Raw genomic sequence first — 23081 nt, forward strand, 5'->3', positions numbered from 1 at the left:
TTCATCCGCAATCTGAGCAGTCCTTTGTTTGTTTGTTTTTCTCCATGGAGGTCACACATTTTTACTCTTTATTGCCCTCTTCTGAAAGAGACTCTACTTCTAATGAAATTGAAAGAATTTTTTCAACTGACAAATCCAATTATTCTTTATCAGCTTTATTTGAGGAATTGGAAAAGCTTTTGATAAGGGAACATAAACTCCAATGGGACATTTGGACACTTGAGACCTACCTTAAATTAAAAATTATTCCACGTGGGTTGAGACTGAGTAAATTCCCCACTTTTGATGTCACTGATATTGTATTTATTAATGCCTGGAATGATATTCTATCTGACTGTTCAATACGTTTAATGATGTTATTAATATCATATAAATCTAATCTCCTCAAAAATATCAGAGATGAGATAGGAGAATTACAGGTTGAGATGAATTTACGTCAGTTAGAAGCCAGCTTTGCTAAATTTGATACTATCCTTAAATCTGTGGTAGCCAAAGTGAAAGATTCAGTCCTTGAGATTAAGCATACAAAATTTGTAAGGGACCAAAATGATTACAATAATAACTTGGTCTATATTTGGAAACGTTCAGATAAGGCAACATTTAAAAGACAAGGTAGGGGAAGGTCGAGGAATAGAAGGAATAACAGTAACAACAAAGGTAAAGGTCAGGTACCTACACATAACTCAGAGACTAAGAGGGTAACTTATTCTGACACTGATTTTGAATCAGGGGAAGAAACTGGTGCGTCTAGTGGAGATGAACTCCCCAGAAGTATTCTTAAAAATGGTCAGTCAACTATAACACATAACACTAATGCTCCAATTTCCTCGGAGCATCACCATATGCAGGTGGCCACTAATGGAATACACTATGCAGAATCCAATAACTCTGCCTCCAATTATGTTGAAGATAATAGTAGTATGGTGGCAATTCAAGCACATGCATCTGTAGATGATCAGAGGAAACTGGAACAGGTTTTTTCTCTTCCTCCCCAACGCACCGGGATAGGTCAGGTGAACCAGGGGCATTATCAGTTGAGAGGTCGGAGAGGAAAGCAGAAGTACAAATAAATAATGTTATAAATCTGTCTAAATTCACACTGACAGACTCCCAAATTTCCCTTTTGAGCCGAGGTCTTAATTTTGCACCCACAAATCACTTTAATGTTTTTAACACCATTCTGGATGTAAACAAACTAATACGTAATATGACACTGCAGAAACATTTTTTCAATGAATCATATGAATCTGTAGGTAATAGAATGGTTTCTGATTTGAATGTACCCACTAAAGATCAGTATTTTAGTAAATTGACATTTAATGAGACTTGTGATGTAATCAATATGGAAAATTTGTCTAGGGAGGCTCTGACTGACACTAATAAAGAGAGTGTAAATGCATCTGGTAGCTTCCAGAATAAATCCTTGTTTTACCCTATCCAGTCAAGGGGTAATACCCTGGAAACCTTTTTCAAACGTGTGGAGCGTGATCTAGTTAGACTCAAGAATAGTACTAAGTACCAAACACCCAATTTGTCCAGTCGCGAGAGGGCCGCCCTTAAAGAGCTACAAGACAATCATGACATAGTCATACGCTCAGCAGATAAGGGGGGCTCTGTCGTTGTGCTGGACAGGGTGGATTATGTCAATGAAGCCTTACGCCAGTTGAACAATACTGAGGACTATATTCCTCTTCCTAGGGACCCTACAATTGGATTTAAAAGGGAACTTTTGGACATTTTGGATGATGGGTTGGAAAGTGGGCACTATGATCGTAAAACGTTTGAGTATTTGGTGGTTGATCACCCGGTAGTGCCCATTTTCCACCACTTGCCCAAAGTCCACAAATCCCTTAAGGATGTTCGGGGGCGCCCTATTGTTAGTGGTATAGGGTCACTAATGGAACATGTCTCACAGTGGGTAGACAGTTTGTTGCAGCCTTTAGTGCAAAGGCTGCATAGCTATATCCGAGACACCAAAGACATTATATGTATAGTGGAACAACTGGACTGGCAATCCAGCTTTAGGTGGGCCACTATTGATGTAGTGGCACTATATTCCTCCATTCCACACGAGGAGGGTCTAATAGCGGTCAATTACTTTTTGGAGTTTTTTTCAGATTTTTCTTTTGAATTCAGAAAATTTATTCTTAGAGTTCTTAAGTTCTTGCTAACCCATAACTATTTCTCTTTTGAGGGTGGTTTCTTTCTCCAGAGACGTGGGACAGCGATGGGGGCGAAGTTTGCCCCTTCTTACGCCAACCTGTTCATGGGTTGGTGGGAGCTGTCCCACGTCTATGGGGATGGAAACCCCTTCAGAGAATATATTTATTTTTACGGCCGCTATATAGATGACCTACTCCTCGTGTGGAGTGGAAGTGAGTCACAGTTCATGTCCTTTGTCACATACTTGAATTCCAATAATATTGGAATTAAGTTCACCTGTGATCTACAGGATAATGTGATAAATTATTTGGACATCACTATTATAGGTACAACGGATGGAAAGGTTGAGACAGAAATATATAGGAAGCCCATAACGGGTAACACCCTCTTGCACGCAAGTAGCTGCCACCCTAGACATGTACCTTTTGCTGTGGCTAAAGGCCAGTTCATCCGGGTTAAACGCAACTGTTCATTGCCAGAAAAATGTGCTGAACAGTGTGACGATTTAACCAAAAGGTTGAAGAATAGAGGATATAACACAAATGTAATTAGAAAGGCTAGAAGCCAAGTTGATCCTCTAGAAAGGTCTGCGGTTCTAAACAGGGATGGTATTAAGTCTAAAGCTGAACATAAGGGAGTGACCTTTGTCACTGAATACAGTCAGGAATATGCCGATATATGTAAAATTATTAAAAAACATTTTTCATTTTTGGCGGCTGATGACAAACTGGAGCATTGTATTGCTCAAGGTCTGCGTTGTTCCTATAGAAAAACGACTACACTTGGTAACTTACTGTCTCCCTCTGTTCTCCCTAAAACTGACAGGGGACAAAGTTCCTGGCTGACCCATAAAGGCACCTTCAAGTGCCTAAATAAATGTAGGGTGTGTGAACATGTAATACAGTCTGATAGTGTCAGATCTGAAGTTACTGGAGAGGTTTATTCCATACAGTCTTGCCTCAAATGTACCTCCACGTATGTAGTTTATGCCCTGAGTTGCACTAGTTGCCACCTACAATACGTTGGGCTCACGACCACCGAGGTAAAAGTACGTATCCGAAATCACTTGTCCACAATCCAGGCAGGTGTTGCGTCTACCCCTCTGGTGCAGCACTTTGCGAAATACCACCAAAAAAGTGTGGAAACACTTAGGTGGCAGGCCATTGAGAGAGTGTTTTGTCCGCCTAGAGGGGGCAATAGAGACAGACTACTGCAGAAGAGGGAAATGTTCTGGATTTTTAAATTACAAACGCGTGTACCGAAGGGTCTAAATTCGGAATATGATTTGATTAATTTTTGGGAGTAATATCCCTTCCCTCTTCTGCAGTGGTCTGTCTACGCTCTCCTAATAATGTGTAAATGCCCATGTTTCAGTTTTTATTATATTATAGCAGCTTTAAACATCTTTAAGAGCCCCTGGTTCCCTGTATTACATCACATTAGGTTCACCATAAAAGGTCTACCTATAATAAATCCAATACTAACAGCTTTCTGATCTCTATCCTCTTTGTCTGATATATTTACACACTCAATTAATTTTTTGGATTTTATATGGAATGTTTTATATAAATCTTTGTTCACATTTCATAGTCACTTTAGTTAAGTACAGTCTAGGATAATAATCTAGTTGAGTACAGTTTAGATTATTATTATTATTATTACTCTCAATTCTTTAGGTTATACCAATAGACGACTAAGAAACATACTTCTTGAATTTTTAAAGTGTATACTAGTGAGATTAACCTGTCGATAAATATCGTACAGGAATTATAGAATTATTTTTTCTATTATGAACTTAAAGGGTTAATATTAGCATTATTATTGTAATACCTATGTTTTATTTACTTAGTTCATCTTAAATCTCTACATTGTATATTAGCAAGTAGTATAGCAATTTATGCAATAACGTCGGTTACCTAGTATTGATTAGATTTAATTCTTAGAAGGGCAATATACACATTCATATATGTATGTAAATTAAAGTTGGTTCCCAAAGGGTTAACCTTTACACAACACGCCTTCAATTTTAAACCAATCAAAGAGTTCCTGTTGCTTTTTAAGAAACTCAGGTGCACAGTCCTTTAGCTATGATTACGGCCTGAGGGCCGAAACATGTTAGCGGACACTCGTGTTGTGTACTTGTGATGACCCCTGGAGTGTTTTAATGTTTTCTACAATAAAGATGAAGTTTTATCTATATTGACCGTTGTCTGCAAAATTCTTCCTTTTGCTATATATATATATATATATATGTTTTTATGAATACATAGAACATATTCTTCTATGTGAAGAACATTGGAATGTAAAATATTATTATTTCATGTCTTGTTAACTCACTTGAGAGATGCAATAGGATTTTTTGCTCACAAGTAAGAGTGTTAGTTTTTCCTACCAATTTTCATGCTACCATTGAAGTCTAAGGGGGAATGCGTTAGCAAAGTCATGATATTCAGAATTCGGCTTTTGCAAACTTGAGGTTAGCCTTCATGTGAAAACTTTTTACTTTTAACTTGTGATATGCGACATCAAAGTTAAAGTAAAGGTAAATTTATCAGCTATTGAAATTGACCAAGCATTTATCTATAGTACCTTAATCCAGTCGCTAACTTTTTTTTTTATATTTAGCTATAGTTTTTATAATAGTTACAATTCAAAATCTGTACCGTCTTGCAGCCGACTCCTCCCATCCGCTACTTCCTTGTAACCCTAAGTGTGACGTCTTTAGCAGTCTCACCCGCTCTCTTTGCCTCTCCAAAGCGCATTTACGAAGTTGTTTACAACTGTGCATGCACCAATTGCCGTTGATACATAATAGTCAATATATTACTATATTCATTGACTACTATATTGTCAGAGATATCAGTTGCATAATTGCGATCATCTACCCGTTCCATTCATTTCCTGCATACCTATTTAAGCAATAATTATAAATACTAAATACAATACATGTAGCTCACTCTAATTTTATCTTTTAATATGGGAATTCTGAAATCAAACTAGTATGCATGCACAAAACGGGAGTGCGCATGGATTCAGAGATGATACAAGAGAAAGAGGGCGCCTCATAGTGTGGTATGTCCCTAATGGGTCTGTGAGTGTGAATGGTAGAAGGCTTACCAGATGAAGTTGAATCGTACTGTGACCTGTGCCAGCGAGCAGGCTAGCACTCTAGAGTGGCTATTACACTGTTCCAGATGTCCCCAACGATGTTGACAGCTAAAATCCAATGTTGGATGTGCTTCAGATGGGAGTACGAGACCTCTCTGTACTCACCAGTGAAGTCAGTAGGAAGACATAAAACCAAAGGACAACTTCCGATATTTCAAAGGTGAAAACAACGCTTTAATCTTTACAGCAACGCGTTTCTTGACCAAACAAACAGGTTGTTTCTTCAGGCAAAAAAAATGAATACAAAGCATCTCAATTAGCAACATTAAATACACTTGTAATGATAAAAAACTGAAGTTGTCACATTTGAGGGGAACCAATGGTGACAGTGATTTGATTGGTGTATTTGAACAAGCGGAATTCTTGAATCGGCCGTAACCCAGGTGTTATTTGTTAATTATGGATTTCTAAAGGTAGTATATACCCTCTAAAATTTATTGTGCAAATAGAGATCAAATCTACACTTTGGTGGAACATTACTAGTGGTTAATCTACTTAAGAAACCATTACTTTCGCAGTATCAAAGGGTAATTTTTCATCTCAGTAAACTCATTGTGCGTACATATATCAATCGAGGTTTGAAATTATATTATAATTGAACCAAGTAAGTAAGTTATGTCTCAATTAAAACCTTATTTTTAGGATTGTATATACATATATATATATATATATATATATATATATATATATATATATATATGTGTGTGTGTGTGTGTAAAAAAAACAGACACTGCGCCTCCAAGGATGATCTCATATCTGGACCCACAATCTAAGGCTAGATGTGTATGAATCAAGTATATTTGGTATATAAGAATACAAGTATATATGGCTGGTTAAAATGGACCAATGGACCATTATAAATGGATAAATGTAAAAAATAGTGATAAATAAATAATCTAAAGAGTGGCCAGTCACGTGATTGTATCAAATGTGTATATATGATTTAGTAAACCTGGAATTTTTTACACATAACCCGTGTGTATAATTGAAATCATGTTGTCTACTTTCTATAGAATTTTTTCATGGTTAGAATCTTGTTAGTTATATTGTCCATTGGATTAGAGAGTGAAGTTGTACGGATGTGAAATGCTGACATCCGATAATGAATATATATAAAAGCACAGTAACTAAATGCATTGGATACATACTTCGTACTGTGTATTAATCTCGTATGTCTTGTCTGACTGTGTCTCTGGTGTAATGCGAAATTGATGATAACAATAATATATGAATCTATAATAATCTCAGAAGTGGTATGTATCTATAAAGAAACCCTAAATGTGAATCAATATATGGAAATCAATGTTAATACAAAGATATGTTCTTGGGTGCAATCTAAAAATGGAGAGTATATAAGTCAAAGGTAATTTGGCAATATGCCTCTGCAATGACATATACTCTATAGGCTGAAAATAATTATGCGCCTTTATACTGGCATACATTATATAGTGATGTATAATAATCTATTGCAACGGCCAGTTTAAGGTCTAAAGGGTATATTGACAAAAGGGTCATTTTAGATTCCAAAACATATATTACAATATAGATGTGATAGGTGGGAGCTAGCTGTATAATGACATGAACTTGTAAGATATGTATGAACAATGATAGTGCATATGTGAATATTAAATGTAAGGTGTGGATGTGAAGTCTGTGTTTGATCTGTGGGAGCTGGCTGTATGAAAAAACTTGGAGAATGTATATGGTATTTGGTAATGATCAGTATGTAATGTATGTGTGTAGTGAGTATGTAAAGTCTATGTACGTGTATGGTGTTCTTGTGTAATCAATATAATTTCCAATTGTGTGTTACTCATGGGGTGAAAAAAGGGGGGAAATAAACCAGTTGTGGAGAAAATATGTGTATAACCTAAATTAATAAATGATAATGTGTATGATATAAAAGGAGGGTATGACTATATAGTGAAAAATTGCAACAAAGTTGGAAGATTTTTCATAAGTCAAAGATATTATTCAATTGAACTCAGCCAGATCTAAGTTGACATTGAGACCTGAAGGATATAGAGTCTTTAACTTGAAGATCCAATAAGTTTCACGTTGTCTTAATTTGGTTAACCTATTGTAATCAGATGATTTTGGAAAAAAATCAATGGGATGATATCTGAATATGTAGGGGTTACCATTGTGTTTTGTATAAACAGTGATTGGGAATACTATGTTTGATCTTTGTTTTTTAACAGTTTTTACAGTTCCAAAGGTGTTTTCTCCCCATCTAGTTCTAATTTTTCTAGAAGTGCAACCTACATATTGTAGGCTGTATATGCATTCTATTTAATAAATCACAAAATAAGATTCACAATTATAAAAACCTGAGATGGTGAAAGATTCACCAGTGACTGTTGATTTGAAGGTTTTTAAACCAGATTTAATAAATTTGCATGAGTTAAACCCAGTTTTACCACACCTGTAGACCCCTTGTATGCCAAGTATACCCTTATCAATTGTTTTATGTAAACACGTTACTCAAACTATTAAAAAAACATAAAACAATTAATAAGGGTATATTTGGCCTACAAGGGGTCAACAGATGTGGTAAAACTGGGTGTAACTCATGCACATTTAATAAATCTGGTTCAAAAACCTTCAAATCAACAGTCACTGGTGAATTTTTCACCATCTCAGGTTTTTACAATTGTGAATCTCATTTTGTGATTTATTTAATAGAATGCATATGCAGCTTATAATATGTAGGTCGCACTTCTAGAAATATTAGAACTAGATGGGGTGAACACCATCGGAACTGTAAAAACTGTAAAAAAAACAAAGATCAAACACAGTATTCCCAATCACTGTTTATACAAACACAATGGTAACCCCTACATATTCAGATATCATCCCATTGATTTTTTTTCAAAATCATCTGATTACAATAGGTTAACCAAATTAAGACAATGTGAAACTTATTGGATCTTCAAGTTGAAGACTCAATATCCTTCTGGTCCCAATGCCAACTTAAATCTGGCAGCGTTCAATTGATCAATATCTTTGACTTATGACAAATTTTCCAACGTTCTTGCAATTTTTCACTATATAGCCATACCCACCTTTTATATCATACACAATATCATTTATTAATTTAGGTTACACACATTTTCCCCACAACTGGTTTATTTCCCCCCTTTTTTCACCCCATGAGTAACACACAATTTGAAATTATATTGATTACACAAGAACACTATATACACGTACATAGACTTTACATACTCACTACACACATACATTAAATACTGATCATTACCAAACACCATATACATTCTCCAAGTTTTTTCACACAGCCAGCTCCCACTGATCACACACAGACTTCACATGCACACCATACACTTAATATTCACATATGCACTATCATTGTTCATACATACCTTACAGCTCATGTCATTATACAGCTAGTTCCCACCTATCACATCTATATTGTAAGGTATGTTTTGGAATCTAAGATGACCCTTTTGTCAATATACTCTTTAGACCTTAAACTGGCCGTTGCAATAGATTATTAATCATCACTATATAATGTATGCCAGCATAAAGGCTCATTGTCTAATTATTTTCAGCCTATAGAGTATATGTCATTGCAGAGGCTTATTGCCAAATTTCCTTTGACTTACACACTCTCCATTTCGAGATTGCACCCAAGAACATATCTTTGTATTAACATTGATTTCCATATATTGATTCACATTTAGGGTTTCTTTATTAAAAAAAAAAAGGGTTTCTTTATAGATACATATCACTTCCAAGATTATTATAGATTCATATATTATTGTTAACATCAATTTCACATTATACCATAGATACATTCAGACAAGACATACGAGATTAATACACAGTACGAAGTATGTATCCACTGCATTTAGTTACTGTGCTTATATATATATATATATATATATATATATATATATGTATATTCATTATTGGATGTCAGCATTTCACATCCGCACAACTTCACTCTCTAATCCAATGGACAACATAACTAACAAGATTCTAACCATGACCAAATTCAATAGAAAGTAAAGACAACATGATTTCAATTATACACACGGGTTATATGTAAAAAATTCCAGGTTTACTAAATCATATATACACATTTGATATACTCACATGACTGGCCACTCTTTAGATTATTTATTTATCACCATTATTTACATTTATTCGGTCCATTGGTCCATTTTGACCAGCCATATATACGTGTAATCTTATACCAATGACATTCATACACATCTAGCCTTAGATTGTGAGTCCGGTTACAAGATCATCCTTGGAGGCGCAGTGTGTGTTTTTTTTTACGTGTATATATATATATATATATATATATATATATATATATACTGTATATATATATATATATATATATATATATATATATATATATACAATCCTAAAAATAAGCTTTTCATTGAGACATAACTTGCTTACTTGGTTCAATTATAATATAATTTCAAACCTCGATTGATATATGTACGCACAATGAATTTACTGAGATGAAAAATTTCCCTTTGATACTGCAAAAGTAATGGTTTCTTATGTAGATTAACCACTAGTAATGTTCCACCAAAGCGTAGATTTGATCTCTGTTATTTGCACAATAAATTTTAGAGGGTATATACTACCTTTAGAAATCCGTAATTAACAAATAACACCTGGGTTACGGCCGATTCAAGAATTCCGCTTGTTCAAATACACAGATCAAATCACCGTCACCATTGGTTCCACTCAAATGTGACAACTTCCGTTTTTTATCGTCACAAGTGTATTTAATGTTGCTAATTGAGATGCTTTGTATTAGTTTTTATTGAAGAAACAACCTGTTTGTTTGGTCGAGAAATGCGTTGCTGTAAAGATTAAAGCATTGTTTTTACCTTTGAAATATCGGAAGTTGTCCTTTGGTTTTATGTCTTCCTACTATCTTCACCGGTGGGACAGAGAGGTCTCGTACTCCCATCTGAAGCGCATCCAACATTGGATTTTAGCTGTCAACACCGTTGGGGACAGAGTGCTAGCCTGCTCGCTGGCACCGGTCACAGTACAGTGCAACTTCATCTGGTAAGCCTTCTACCATTCACACTCACAGACCCATTAGGGACATAACCCCACACTGTGAGGCGCCCTCTTTCTCTTGTATCATTTCTGTAGATTACCCTTTACACCGGGTTGAAGCGGAGCGTCCTTCGTCTAACGTTCACACACAACATTGAACAATGTCACAGACCTGCACTTTTGGATATCTGCTGTCTTTGTATGGGGAATGAACTCTGGTAACATCTCATTATATTGTTAAAGGTACCTCCATAAGTTCCCCTCCTGGGATCTTTAATATCTGGATTCAGAGATGCCAAAATAAATTGTAGCACATGCGCAGTACATTAACTGGGCTGATGACGTGGATTGACGGCCGCCTAATGGCCAGATTTTCAATTGGATGATATAAACACGTGATCATGACAGAAACAAATAATAAAAAAACAGGTTGAATTTGCAGACCGGCAAAAGCAGAGTTAAAATGCTGATTACTTTATTTACAATCAATTTAAAAAAAATATCATGTATTAAACTCATATTAATTTGGAGCAAAGAAGAATATTTGAGATTGTCATCAAGGTAACATTACCTTCACTTTAATGCTCGCGTAGGAGCACAAAATACCGTTCCACTCGTACTCAAGCCCATAGTTGTATTTTTCTGGATTAGACTAATGATAATGTAGCCCATCTCGTAAATATAAACACTGCTTAGGGATATATTTTTTTTTATTCATAATTATAAGAAAATAAATAGTGAAGAAATATTTCTTGATTCCCATTTTTTTTTTTAAAGTTAAGGTCAATTTCAATGAATTAGTGCCCAGTTTTTAATAATCCTATTAAAAGCAAGGGCACTTTAATTCATCAAAATTGACATTTCCCTTGTTTTCTTCAAAAACGTACCTTTTAATCCTGACAGCCGCTGCAGCGCTTCCTCCGCCCGTCGCAAGCCCTCTTGGAAGAAGCCGGATTCGTAATTTCTGATGTATGAAGAGGCTTCCGACGGCCGGGAGAATCGCTGGAGCGGCTGTCAGGATTAAAAGGTAAGTTTTTGAAGAAAACGAGTGAAATGTCAATTTTGATTAATTAAAGTGCCCTTGTTTTTAATAGGATTATTAAAAAACGGGCACTAATTCATCGAAATTGACCTTCACTTTAAGCTAAATTTATCCTTAACTACTTATTTCCTATATAAGAGAAATATTTCACTGAAGCATTAGCATAAAATAATTAAACCACAAGAGACATAAATATGTGTTACATTATTATCATATTATACTATTGCTTGCATATAACTATGAATTTAACCCCTGACAAGGTGTTAAATACATAGTAAAAGTGAGCTCCAGAGCAGCAATATACTACTGGGAACTAGCTGAACTCACCTGATAAGCCAATCACAAAAAGCTTTCAGTACCTAGGAGTCCATTTCAACAAAAGGTACCAAGCAAATTTAAAATAATAGTAGTTAACTAGAAAGTGACTTAAAATTGCATCCTCTATCTAGATCATGAAAGTCTAATTGTGAAACGTTTTTATTTTTCTTTTATGTCCCCTAATTTTTTTTTTTGATTCTTCAGTATTTCATGATCAACAACAAATGTGACAGCCTACAAAAACAGTGCATCTAACTGTACAAGACAATGATTAGAACAAGCTGATTTATTGCTTCAGTGAAATGTAGTCTATACAACATATTGATCCCATTGTCTGAACCTCTGTTAAAGGTTATTTTCTGTATGTGATTTTTTATAACATGTTAAACAAAATTAAACAAAACTTGAATGCAGGATAGTTACCTTCCACTAAGATGTATGGGCATACAGCAGCAATAAAGGGGGCTGCTGAGACCATACATTTATTCAGATATCTAATTTAGGCTGTGGGGCCATATATCTGACCAGATCTCTCATTAGAGCATACAGTTGAGCTGGTGTCTACTTTGGATGTATATTTTGCATAAATAGAGCTGCAGGGGCATTAAAAGGGATGAAATTGCATGCATGTCCTAAGTACTAGCTATAGAGAATCTATCTACAGAAGAAGCCACAAAATAAATTACACTCCCAGTGGGGGTTAGAGATATACTGTAGGTATAACAATATTACTTTCAATTGGTCTATCAAATGACTTTTGTGTAAACAGTTAAAGGGACGCTGTACCCAAATTTTTTCTTTTGTGATTCGGATAGAGCATGACATTTTAAGCAACTTTCTAATTTACTCCTATTATCAAATTTTCTTCATTCTCTTGGTATCTTTATTTGAACTGCAAGAATGTAAGTTTAGATGCCGGCCCATTTTTGGTGAACAACCTGGGTTGTCCATGCTGATTGGTGGATAAATTCATCCACCAATAAAAAAAGTGCTGTCCAGAGTACTGAAACAAACAAAAAACTTAGATGCCTTCTTTTTCAAATAAAGATAGCAAGAGAACAAAGAAAAATTGCTAATAGGAGTAAATTAGAAAGTTGCTTAAATTGCATGCTCTATGTGAATCACAAAAGAAAAAATTTGGGTTCAGTGTCCCTTTAAGATAATGATTCCATTGGGCTTAGAAATAAAGATAAGGGTGTCTGCTCTCCCTAAAAGCTCAGCCCATTGGAATGGGTTGTGGTTTCAACTGGTAAAAAAAACCCACAGCTATTTTACATAGAAAAATAACTCTAAATGAGCAATTTCACATACATTTATACTCTGCAGCTGGTATAACACGTCACTGGAATCTCATTAAAGGAAAAACAATTTTACAGTATACTGTCCCTTTAAGCTATTGCATTGCTGTTCAGGAGCTTACTTTAATTATTTGTTTAACCCCTTCTGCAGGGGTTAAACAATATGCAAGCAGTAGTAAAATAACCAAATGTTATTACACATTACAGCATTTTCTTTTTGCCCTTTTATGTCATTTTAATATTTCGGAGACAGGGCTGCAACGAACTGTGAAATAATAAATGTCGCTCAGTCTCTCAGATAAAGGGTTACATTTATGCATAAAGTTGTTACCAGCATCATATAATAAAGAGAACTGCTTCTTGAGGTGGATGTGCTAAACTGTAATGATAATGTATATCACAAGCTTTCTGTTTATCTCCAATTACAAAAGCAGAATGCTATGCATTTTAACTGCTACATAATCATATCTAATTACAGCCTGAGTGTTTACATAATTGTTGCAAGGACACATTATCATCAGCAACTTATATGGTTTTCATATTAGCTGTGATATTATGCCAAGCTCAAGAGTCCACATTAAAATATTTTTAGTTAATTCTCATCTTCCGAAAAGATAGTCCTCAGAGGTTTCTGAAGACTGCAGATAGCATTAATACAATCAGGAATTGCCATTGAACAAATATAGAAACCCATTCTCAGCAAATGTAGCTGCTAACTATACGTAATATTTGTTCAGCTAACGTGTTTCTGGAATGTCTTCAAGTTCTGTTTTCTTTTCTATGAAATCCTCTAGATAGCGTGTCCTACGCATTTCTTGGTTAAAAGGTACAAGAGAAAAAGTGTGATAAGGAATTATTAGAATAGCTTGGGTTTGCAGTTACTTTTTGTTCTTTTGGGATGTCTGGGATATATGATTAACAAGGTAAAGTAAAAAATACTTAATACAGTGGGGTGGTGGCATTCAGGTTTATTACATGTGAGTTTTCACTGGCACATGAGTCTGATGATATGGTTTTACTCCGGATTAAGGCAGCTGTAGTGAAGAAAACATTAGTCACTAGATGTTTATAAATGGATTACAAGAAATTAACATACAGCAAGGTTCTTTATCTCACCTAGAAAATACTGCCAGTCACAATTAATTGCATCTTGTCAGTAAGTGGCTACTAGTATCTTTTAGTATTAGCTCTAAAAGTACTTACCCACACATCAAAGTACTTAGCCCTGATGATCAAAAGTGCTGTGAGGAGGTGATTGAAAAGGGATCTGACACAATGTTGAGAACGTCGGGGAAATATTCAAAAGCGTCCACATTACTGTGGTACAGACGGGTTTTACTATAGATCCAATGAGTGGCAATGCTGGCGAAAAATTCCAAGCAGCATCGGCACCGACATTGGTGATGTAAAGTAAAGGATCTATTTTAAATATATAGCCCCAAGCTTTTTAAATATACCTATGTACCCCTAAACTGACATAACCCACCACCACAAACTAACACTACACTAACTAACCCCTAAAACTACCAATAGCCCGCCACAGTAAACTTCCTAACCTATTAATCCCTGCACCACCAATAGCCCACTGCAATAAACTCCCTAACATATTAACCCCTATACCACCATTACCCTCCACCACAAACACCCCTAAACTATTAACCGCTAAACTGCCACAACCACCCACCGCAAACGTCCCTTAACCTATTAATCTCTAAACCACCAAAAAAAACACAGCAAACACCCCTAACCTACTAACCCAAGAACCGCCACAAACCCCCCGAAAACTGCCCCTAACCTATTAGCCCCTAAACCACCACAATCCTTGCTTTAAACACCCTCTAACATATGAACCCCTAAACCGCCATAAACCCCAATGCAAACACTCCCTAACCTATTAACCCCTAAACCAACACAACCCCCACAGCAAACACCCCCTAACCTATTAACCCCTTAAATGCTAACAACCCCCAACACAAACACCCCTAACCTATTAACCCCTAAACTGCCACAAACCCCAGCCATACACTACTTTTTGTAGGTGAATGCCCTAAAAGGTTTAAGCTCTATTACTTGTCACAAAAATCCTAATATAAAACCAAATTACCCCCATTCCGCAAATAAATGCCTATCTTAAAAAAAACCTAAGCTAAAAATTGCCCTTATAAGGGCATTTAGTAGTGCATTGCCCTAAAGTAATTACAACTCTATTGCCCTTAAAAAAACCTTAAATGCCCTGAAAAGGGCATTTGGTTGGGCATTGACCTTAGAAGGGCATTTGGTAGGGCAATGCTCTTTTGTCCGTAAAAAAGCTCTATTCTAAAAAAAAATCATGTTAAAAAAAAGCCTTATACTAAAAAAAGGTGACCTAAAGTAATTTAAGCTCTTTAGAGCAAAAAATAAAATCAAATAAAAATAAATAACTCTATTCTAAAAAAAAAAAAAACATCCCAAAAAAAATCCTAAATCTAATCCCCAAAGTTTCTACTCACCCAACTTGACTCCGGCTCCTACATGATCAGCTCCAGCAGTGCTCCTCTTCTTTCTACACAGAGATGGCCCTCTTTGTCCATCTTCCATTTTCTTCCATCTTCCATACAAAGCTTATTTTCTTCTTATATTCTGTCAGACGACTTCTTAATGTGGTCACCAATAGACATGTGCGATTCGATTTGGTCCGAATCGAAATTCGAACGAATTTGTTGAATTTGGAGATTCGGATCGATTCGAATTTCCGAATTGCATCCGAATCGATTCGAATTTATTCAGTAGATTCGGATGGATTCGGATGGCCGTGTATTACACTAGTATTGTACAATATACTAGTGTAATACACAGCACATCCCACTTAACACTGACCGAAATTCCGAAAATCCGAATCGATTTGAACCGAATCGAACCGAATTTCCCACGAATCCGAAAGAATTTGAATGAATCTGAAACTAATTCATTTGATTTCTTCCGAATTCGAATCGATCAGAACCGAAATTCGAATTGGTCCAAATCGATCCGAACCGAACCAAATTTTTGAAAGCTGCACCTATCTAGTCACCAACGCACACTGAAGCTTGAATGCGGGGTGCCCTTGCATTTCTATTGGCTGATTTTTTCATTCTTAGTCCAATCAACCAATAGTAAAAGTTTTCATTGGACTAAGAATTCAGAAATCAGTCAATATAAATGAAAGGGCACCCCTCTATAAGGGGGAACCTTGCATTTAAGTTTCAGTTTGCAGCAGTGACCTCATGAAGAAAACATTTGCAAGAAGATAAAAAGAATAGACAAGAAGGATGGATAATGGAAAAAGATGGAAGAAGAGGACAGCCGCCATGAAGAAAGAAGCACTGCCGGAGCTGATCAAGTAGGAGCCGGAGTCAAGTTGGGTGAATAGAAACTTAGGGGTTTAGAGTTAAGATTTTTTTTAGGTAGTTTTTTTGTTACCCAAAAGAGCTGAAATTACTTTCGGATAATGCCCTTAAAAATGCCCTTCTTAGGGAAATCTTTTTTAGGATAGGATTTTTTCTAGGATAGGATTTTTTTTAGGCTAGGGTTTTTTTAGATTAGGATTTGTTTAGAATAGTTTTTTTTATGGGGAAAAAGAGCTGTTAGACTTTGGGGCAAGGCCCTACCAAATGTCCTTATCAGAGCAATACCCAACAAAATGAACTTCTCAGGGCATCTATTTTATGTTAGTGATTTTTTTTTTGTATTTTTAATTTAGAATTTTTTTTAGAATAGGGCTTTTTTATGGGCAAAATGCCTTTCTAATGGCGATGTCTAACCAAATGCCCTTTTCAGGGCAGTTTTTTTTAGTATAGGTTTGTTTTGTTTTTTTAAACTTAGGTTTCTTTTTAGGTAAGGTTTTTTTTAAGAATAGGTTATTTTTATTGGGCCCGCTGAAAGTGCAGACAAGTGGCGATGGCGGTGAATTTTTGCTGAAGCCAGGATCCCTATTATTTGCTATGGGAGATGCATTGCCACTCGTCAAGACTTTGGGGGTCTGTCCTCTTTTTTAGAAACTATCAACAGACTGCGAGGCTGACTAGACCAGAAAGGCAGTTTCTCATCGGCCTGTTGATGCTTTGAATATCGAAGCCCTGTACATGTGAAAAAGTAACATGTAAACATGGTAAACATTTTTTGCATTATCCTTGATGTTAAAGCTGTTTAAACTGCCATTAAAACAAATGCATATTTTTCTATAAATTACATTGGTCTTCAAGCCATATTTAAGAAATAATGAAAACAATTAAAACATGCCACAATCATTTAAAAAAAAAAGAATCTTTGTATATACATGTGAATATGTATTATAATATGTGTTATATGAAAACAATTGTTCAATAATAAAATGCTGTATATGTTTAACCCTTACATAGTTAGTCAACTCCATGGCAGCAATGTAGTACACATATGGTGAGCCAATGACAAGAGGCAAATTTGTGTAGCCGTCAATCACCAGCTAGCTCCCAGTAGTGCATTGCTTCTGCTGAGCGTACTTAGGTATATTTTTTTTAAAGGATACAAAAATAAAAAATACAAATTTGTTACAGTTGTAAGTTGCAAATTATCTCAAAATGGTCTGTTTTATCTGAACCATGAAAGTTTAACATTGATTTAATTTATTTATTAAATATTTTACCAGGAAGGATACATTGAGATTTCTCTTGTTTTCAAGTATGACCTGGGTCCACAAAACTTTGCATTGATACAATATGGTACAAAAATACAAAAACAATATTAATACATGACAAATGCAAAATTTAACATAGAACAGGTAGGAAATATATAATCAACCATGACAGGTGCATTCTGATATGTAGAGAGGGATCTCTTAAAGGATGTTAGACTTGGGGACGGTTTGAAAGTGTGCAGGAGGTCGCTCCATAATTGTGGTGCTCTGTAGGAAAAGGAGAATCGAGCTGCTTTCTTTTTGTATTGAGGCAAACTAAATAATGTGCTGGTACTGGATCTGAGGTTATAGGAGGTGGGAACAGCCAGGGAGAGCATTCTGCTTAAATAGGGTGGGAGCTTCCCAGAAAATCTCTAAAACACAAGGCTGGAAAGATGGAGGGTGCGTCTGGACTCCAGCATCAGCCAGTTTAGTTCTTGTTACAATGGTGGGTCCTGTAGTTACATTGTAGCACAAAGCGGCAGAACGAGTTATACAATGTATTAAGTTTATTAAGGTGAGTTTGCGGTGCAGGTGCATATACTACATTATTGGCATCAGCATTTGCTGTACAATCTTTTCCTTTACTGTAGGGCTTATGCAGGATTTGTTTCTGTACAGGGCACCTAGTTTTGGATAGAGTTTAGATGCAAGTTTTTCTATGTGGAGGCCAAAAGATAGATTGGGGTCTAACAACATACCCAAGTATTTGAAAGAGTGGACTGCGGTCATTGTCCAATTTGATTTTGTTTTGATGCATAGATGGGAATTTTGTAGTATGTGTAATTCAGGTACCGTTCCAAAGATCATTGTGACAGTTTTGTCAGTGTTTAGGAAGAGTTTGTTTTTTGAGATCTACTTTTCTACCTTTGTGAACTGGTCTTGGAGCACTGCCTCAAGCTGCAGCATATCGGATTTGTTTGCACAGATTAATGTGTCGTCTGCTTACATGTGTGCAGTTGATGATTTGCAGACATTTGGCAGATCATTTATAAATAATGTGAATAGTACGGGGGCCGAGAATGGAACCTTGGGGTACACCACACGTGACTGGGAGAGTGAGGGAGTCGCTGTCAGAAATGGAGACATATTGTGATCGATCCGATACATATGATCGAAACCACGATAGCGGACGGTCACCAATACTTGAGTTTTTTAGTTTAGCCTTTGCAAAATCAAGGAAAATTACTCCAGTTAGGTCTCCTTGTTCCATGCCAGTTTGGATGTGCTCTTAAGAGTGTGCACTCTATATTGTTATCCTATATAAATTGTAATTTTATGATTGTATTTTTAGAAGATAAAAATAACTTGTGTAAATACTGCCTTTTTAGCAAATAGGTTTTAAAATAACCAATTAAATACTGTTGTATACGTTGAATTTAGCAAGTAGTGATTGTGTCAATTATTCCATATTTACCTTTAGCTGATTTTTATTAGATATTTATTAGAGCTCACTCTGTAAGGTTTTTTAAGTTTTTTTTTTTTTAGTTCCAGTTTGGATGTCGTTGCAAACTTTTAGGCAGTTGTAGTGAAGTGATTCGGGCAAAAACCTGATTGATCAGGGGTCAGATAGTTAGATTGTTAGTAATACTCACGTAGATTTGTCCCTTTATGTTCAGTTATTTTCATTGTCAAAGTGTTTCCTGTTCCACCTCCTAACCCCATTAACTACAGAGTGGTTTGAACCTGAAACCCACTGTATAGTAATTATTGTTCTCCTGTCTGACAATCAAAAGTTAAATAACTTTGGCACAGCAAAATGAATTACCGTGAGTGCATTTATCAAGAATCTTTCCTCAATATATTCACACAAGTTTTAAACACAGAAAAAAAACCTTACAAACAGATCCTCTTTGAATTTGTTTTGTATTATTGTGATAAACATGGCAGACTAATTGCAACTATAATGATTAAAACATTTTTAACACTGAATAAAACATGTACATTTGTGGGTAAAGCACTGTTATATCACATGACCCTCTGAAAAATAATACTTGTATTGAAGTTTTAGTAATTAATCCTATTTGATATGAATTTGATAGTCTTTCTTTATTGATAGATATGTGGCAGATACGTAGTTTTGACTTTGAAGTGTGAATGTTTCTGAAAAATAAAGAAACATTGTTTAAAAATCCCTGTACCTGCATGAGTATTAAAGGGATACTGGACACCAATTTTTGTCTTTCATGATTCAGATAGAGCATGCAATTTTGAGCAACTTTCTAATTTACTCCTCCTATCATTTTCTTTTCGTTCTTTTGGAATCTTTATTTGAAAAAGCAGGAATGTGGCTAAATGTAGCCACCAATCAGCAAGCCCTACCCAGGGTGCTGAACCAAAAATGGGCCGGCTTGTAAGCTTACATTCCTGCTTTTTCAAATTAATATACCAAGAGAAAAAAATATAATAGGAGGTAATTAGAAAGCTACTTAAAATTGCATGTTCTATTTGATGATGATGATGATGATGATGATGATGATGATGAAAGAGAAATTTTGGGTTCAACCAGCCTTTAACCCTTTGGCTTCAGATGCTATGAAAATCTAAGTAGCTGTCTCTGGCAACCCAAGGGTTAAACAAGCCGCCCCTTCTGGGAAGGTAAATTTACAAACTGTTTTTCTCATTTACTTTCACCAAACTTTATGCTTCTATAATATCATATAGACACTTTAAGCATCACATTATCTGAAAAAATGCTGAGAGAAAACAATGTATAATTATATATTTGACTGATATGATAATGCATATGGAAAGTAAATTGGTTTAAAATACTGTCATTTTTTTACTGTGGCTGTGAACAAATTAACTAAAGTTTCTTTTTATTTTCTCTTGTTATTTTAGGATAAAACTTTGTTTCATCCTGTAAGCAACAGCTGCGTAGACTGCAACCCAGCAGAAAAAAAAATATTCATGAACAGATGCGACCCTTTGTCTGAAACGCAGCAGTGGATTTTTGAGCACATTAATATGACTATATTACAGAAATTCAACATCTATAATAACTCTTAGGGAAAAATAACAGGTCCTTACATGAACAATAGACTTCAACTGGGTTGAAAGAGTCATGAATTTGATTTTGAGAACCCTGGAAACTCCTATGAGCATTTAGCAAAAATGCCAAACTGAGGCAAATGCTTTAAGATGTCATCATATCCAAAGAACTTGGATGAACAAGAGAATGAATGCAGCTGCTGAGAACTTTAAACATGATTTCCTTGCTGGTCAAGGGTGATATTAACCTTTGGAATAATGTTCTGTGCTGCCACAGTGAAATGCATTTTGAATCTCAGGACAGATCCTGTTGTAGTGTGTAGCTGTGAATGGCAAACTGTGGATTAGTTTCTTCCTTTTTTTTCTGGGTGGGGATGGGAACTGACTGCATGAAAAACATGAGTCTTTAACACCATCACAAATTTAGTTTGATGACAGATATTAGCAAGACATTTTTGGACAATTATATGTGGTGTTACATTTCTTAATGTAATGAGGTTAGCAGGTTTAACGCTCAGATTTCTGCAAATGCTTTTAGAAAACACCCAATACCTCCTTCTGTTCCCTGATTGCAGAGTATAGACTTTGGAAGATTTTTTTTAATTTTTTTTGGTGCGGCATGAAATGAACTGGTGAATATTCCCTCTCCTTTAATATTTATTATTTGGGTTTTTTAACTGAAAGAACAAATAGAATAAAATAATATTGTTTGATTCAGTGACTTGATGTTATGTGATTGTTAATGTTCTGAACTGTTAAGACTAAAAAAAAACTGACAGAAACCTAATTCATTTTATACAAATGAAATATAGAATATTTACCACAGACACATTTTATTTAAAAAGAGATTGGAATAATAATATGGTGCACACAGGTAGGGTACAAGTAAGTACGTTTGCTCAAAGAGCTTATACCCTATGTCAGTAGCACATCCAAGTGAGTTATGGAAAACATCAAATGAATTATAAAGATAGTAAACTCTTAAATGACGATCATTAGTTTAACATGTCTGTTTTATTATTGTTTGTTTATATATATTTTTAATTTATGTTATAGCTGTTTATTATTTTCAATGTAAGTGCATGTCCAGGTTAATCTGAGCCTTAAAGGGATATTAAACTCTAAGGGCTAGATTACAAGTGGAGCACTAAATTATTGCGTGCCCGCAAATGGGCAAATTAGCCCATTTGCAGGTGTGTGAAAATAAATCAGCTATTACAACTGGCTGGTTATTACTACCATGAGCTCAGTTATTGTTACCGTGAGATCAGATCTCTGGTAATTTTATAAATGTGCCCCAACTGCCCCAAAATATTCTGTAGTGTATTTTATAAAAAAATAAAGATAGCAGCATCTTTATTTTTTAATAAAATAACTGCACTGGGCCTGTATTTTGGGGCTAAAGTTGGTGGGAGTGGAGATGTTAGAAAAAAAAAACGGTACTGAAGTGTCTTTACATTGCGGTCTATGAGAACTGTGTGTTCCCAGTAAATATATATGTATATGCTTATATACATATATATTTATGTGTTAATATTTGTATATACACATACAGAGGCATAACTAGAAACCACAGGGCCCAGGTGCAAAAATCTAAGAGAGCCCCCCACCCCCCCAAAAAAGTGAATTTGATGCATATCTTTTTTTTTTTTACATTTAACACAGAAAAAAAATGTGAATCAGATTACATGTCTGCAAAAGGAGGTACCCTGTGCCCACAGTCTGTGAGATGGTCTGACCCCCTATTACTGTATATAGTGACACTCTTTAACCCACCAGTACTGTATATAGTGAGTCAGTGACACAGTCTGTAATCTGCCGGTGAGATGGCTGGCCTGACCCTACCTGCCCCAGTACTTTATAAAGTGACCACAGTAGTCTGTGACATGGTCCAGCCCCCCCGTACTGTATATAGTGGTACTGTATAGTGACACTGTTTACCCCCCGCCCCCCCCATGCTGTAGTAACAAGGTCTGTAATTTGAGGTTTCCACAAACATACACACATACATGCATAAATACACACACAGTCACATACATTCATACACACACACACACACACACATTCATGCATAAATACACACACAGTCACATACATACACACACACACACATACATTCATGCATAAATACACACACAGTCACATACATACACACACACACATTCATGCATAAATACACACACAGTCACATACACACACACACACACACACACACACACATACATTCATGCATAAATACACACACAGCCACATACATTCATACATACACACACACACATACATGCATAAATACACACACAGTCACATACATACACACACACATGCACACACACACATAAACACCAATGGGTAAAACAGAAACACTAACCCCTGTAGTCAG

General features: G+C 35.6%; 1 protein-coding gene across 1 annotated transcript in view; it reads left to right on the forward strand.

The window, feature by feature from the left end:
* GALNTL6 (polypeptide N-acetylgalactosaminyltransferase like 6) overlaps positions 1 to 20719 on the forward strand; it is a 1706608-nt gene extending 1685889 nt beyond the window's left edge. The window contains 1 exon segment of the mRNA XM_053700241.1: positions 20552 to 20719. Within this exon segment, the coding sequence (XP_053556216.1) occupies positions 20552 to 20719 (168 nt within the window).
* Positions 20720 to 23081: the final 2362 nt, after the last annotated feature.

Source organism: Bombina bombina, chromosome 2 (assembly GCF_027579735.1).
Source record: "Bombina bombina isolate aBomBom1 chromosome 2, aBomBom1.pri, whole genome shotgun sequence".
NCBI lineage: Eukaryota > Metazoa > Chordata > Amphibia > Anura > Bombinatoridae > Bombina > Bombina bombina.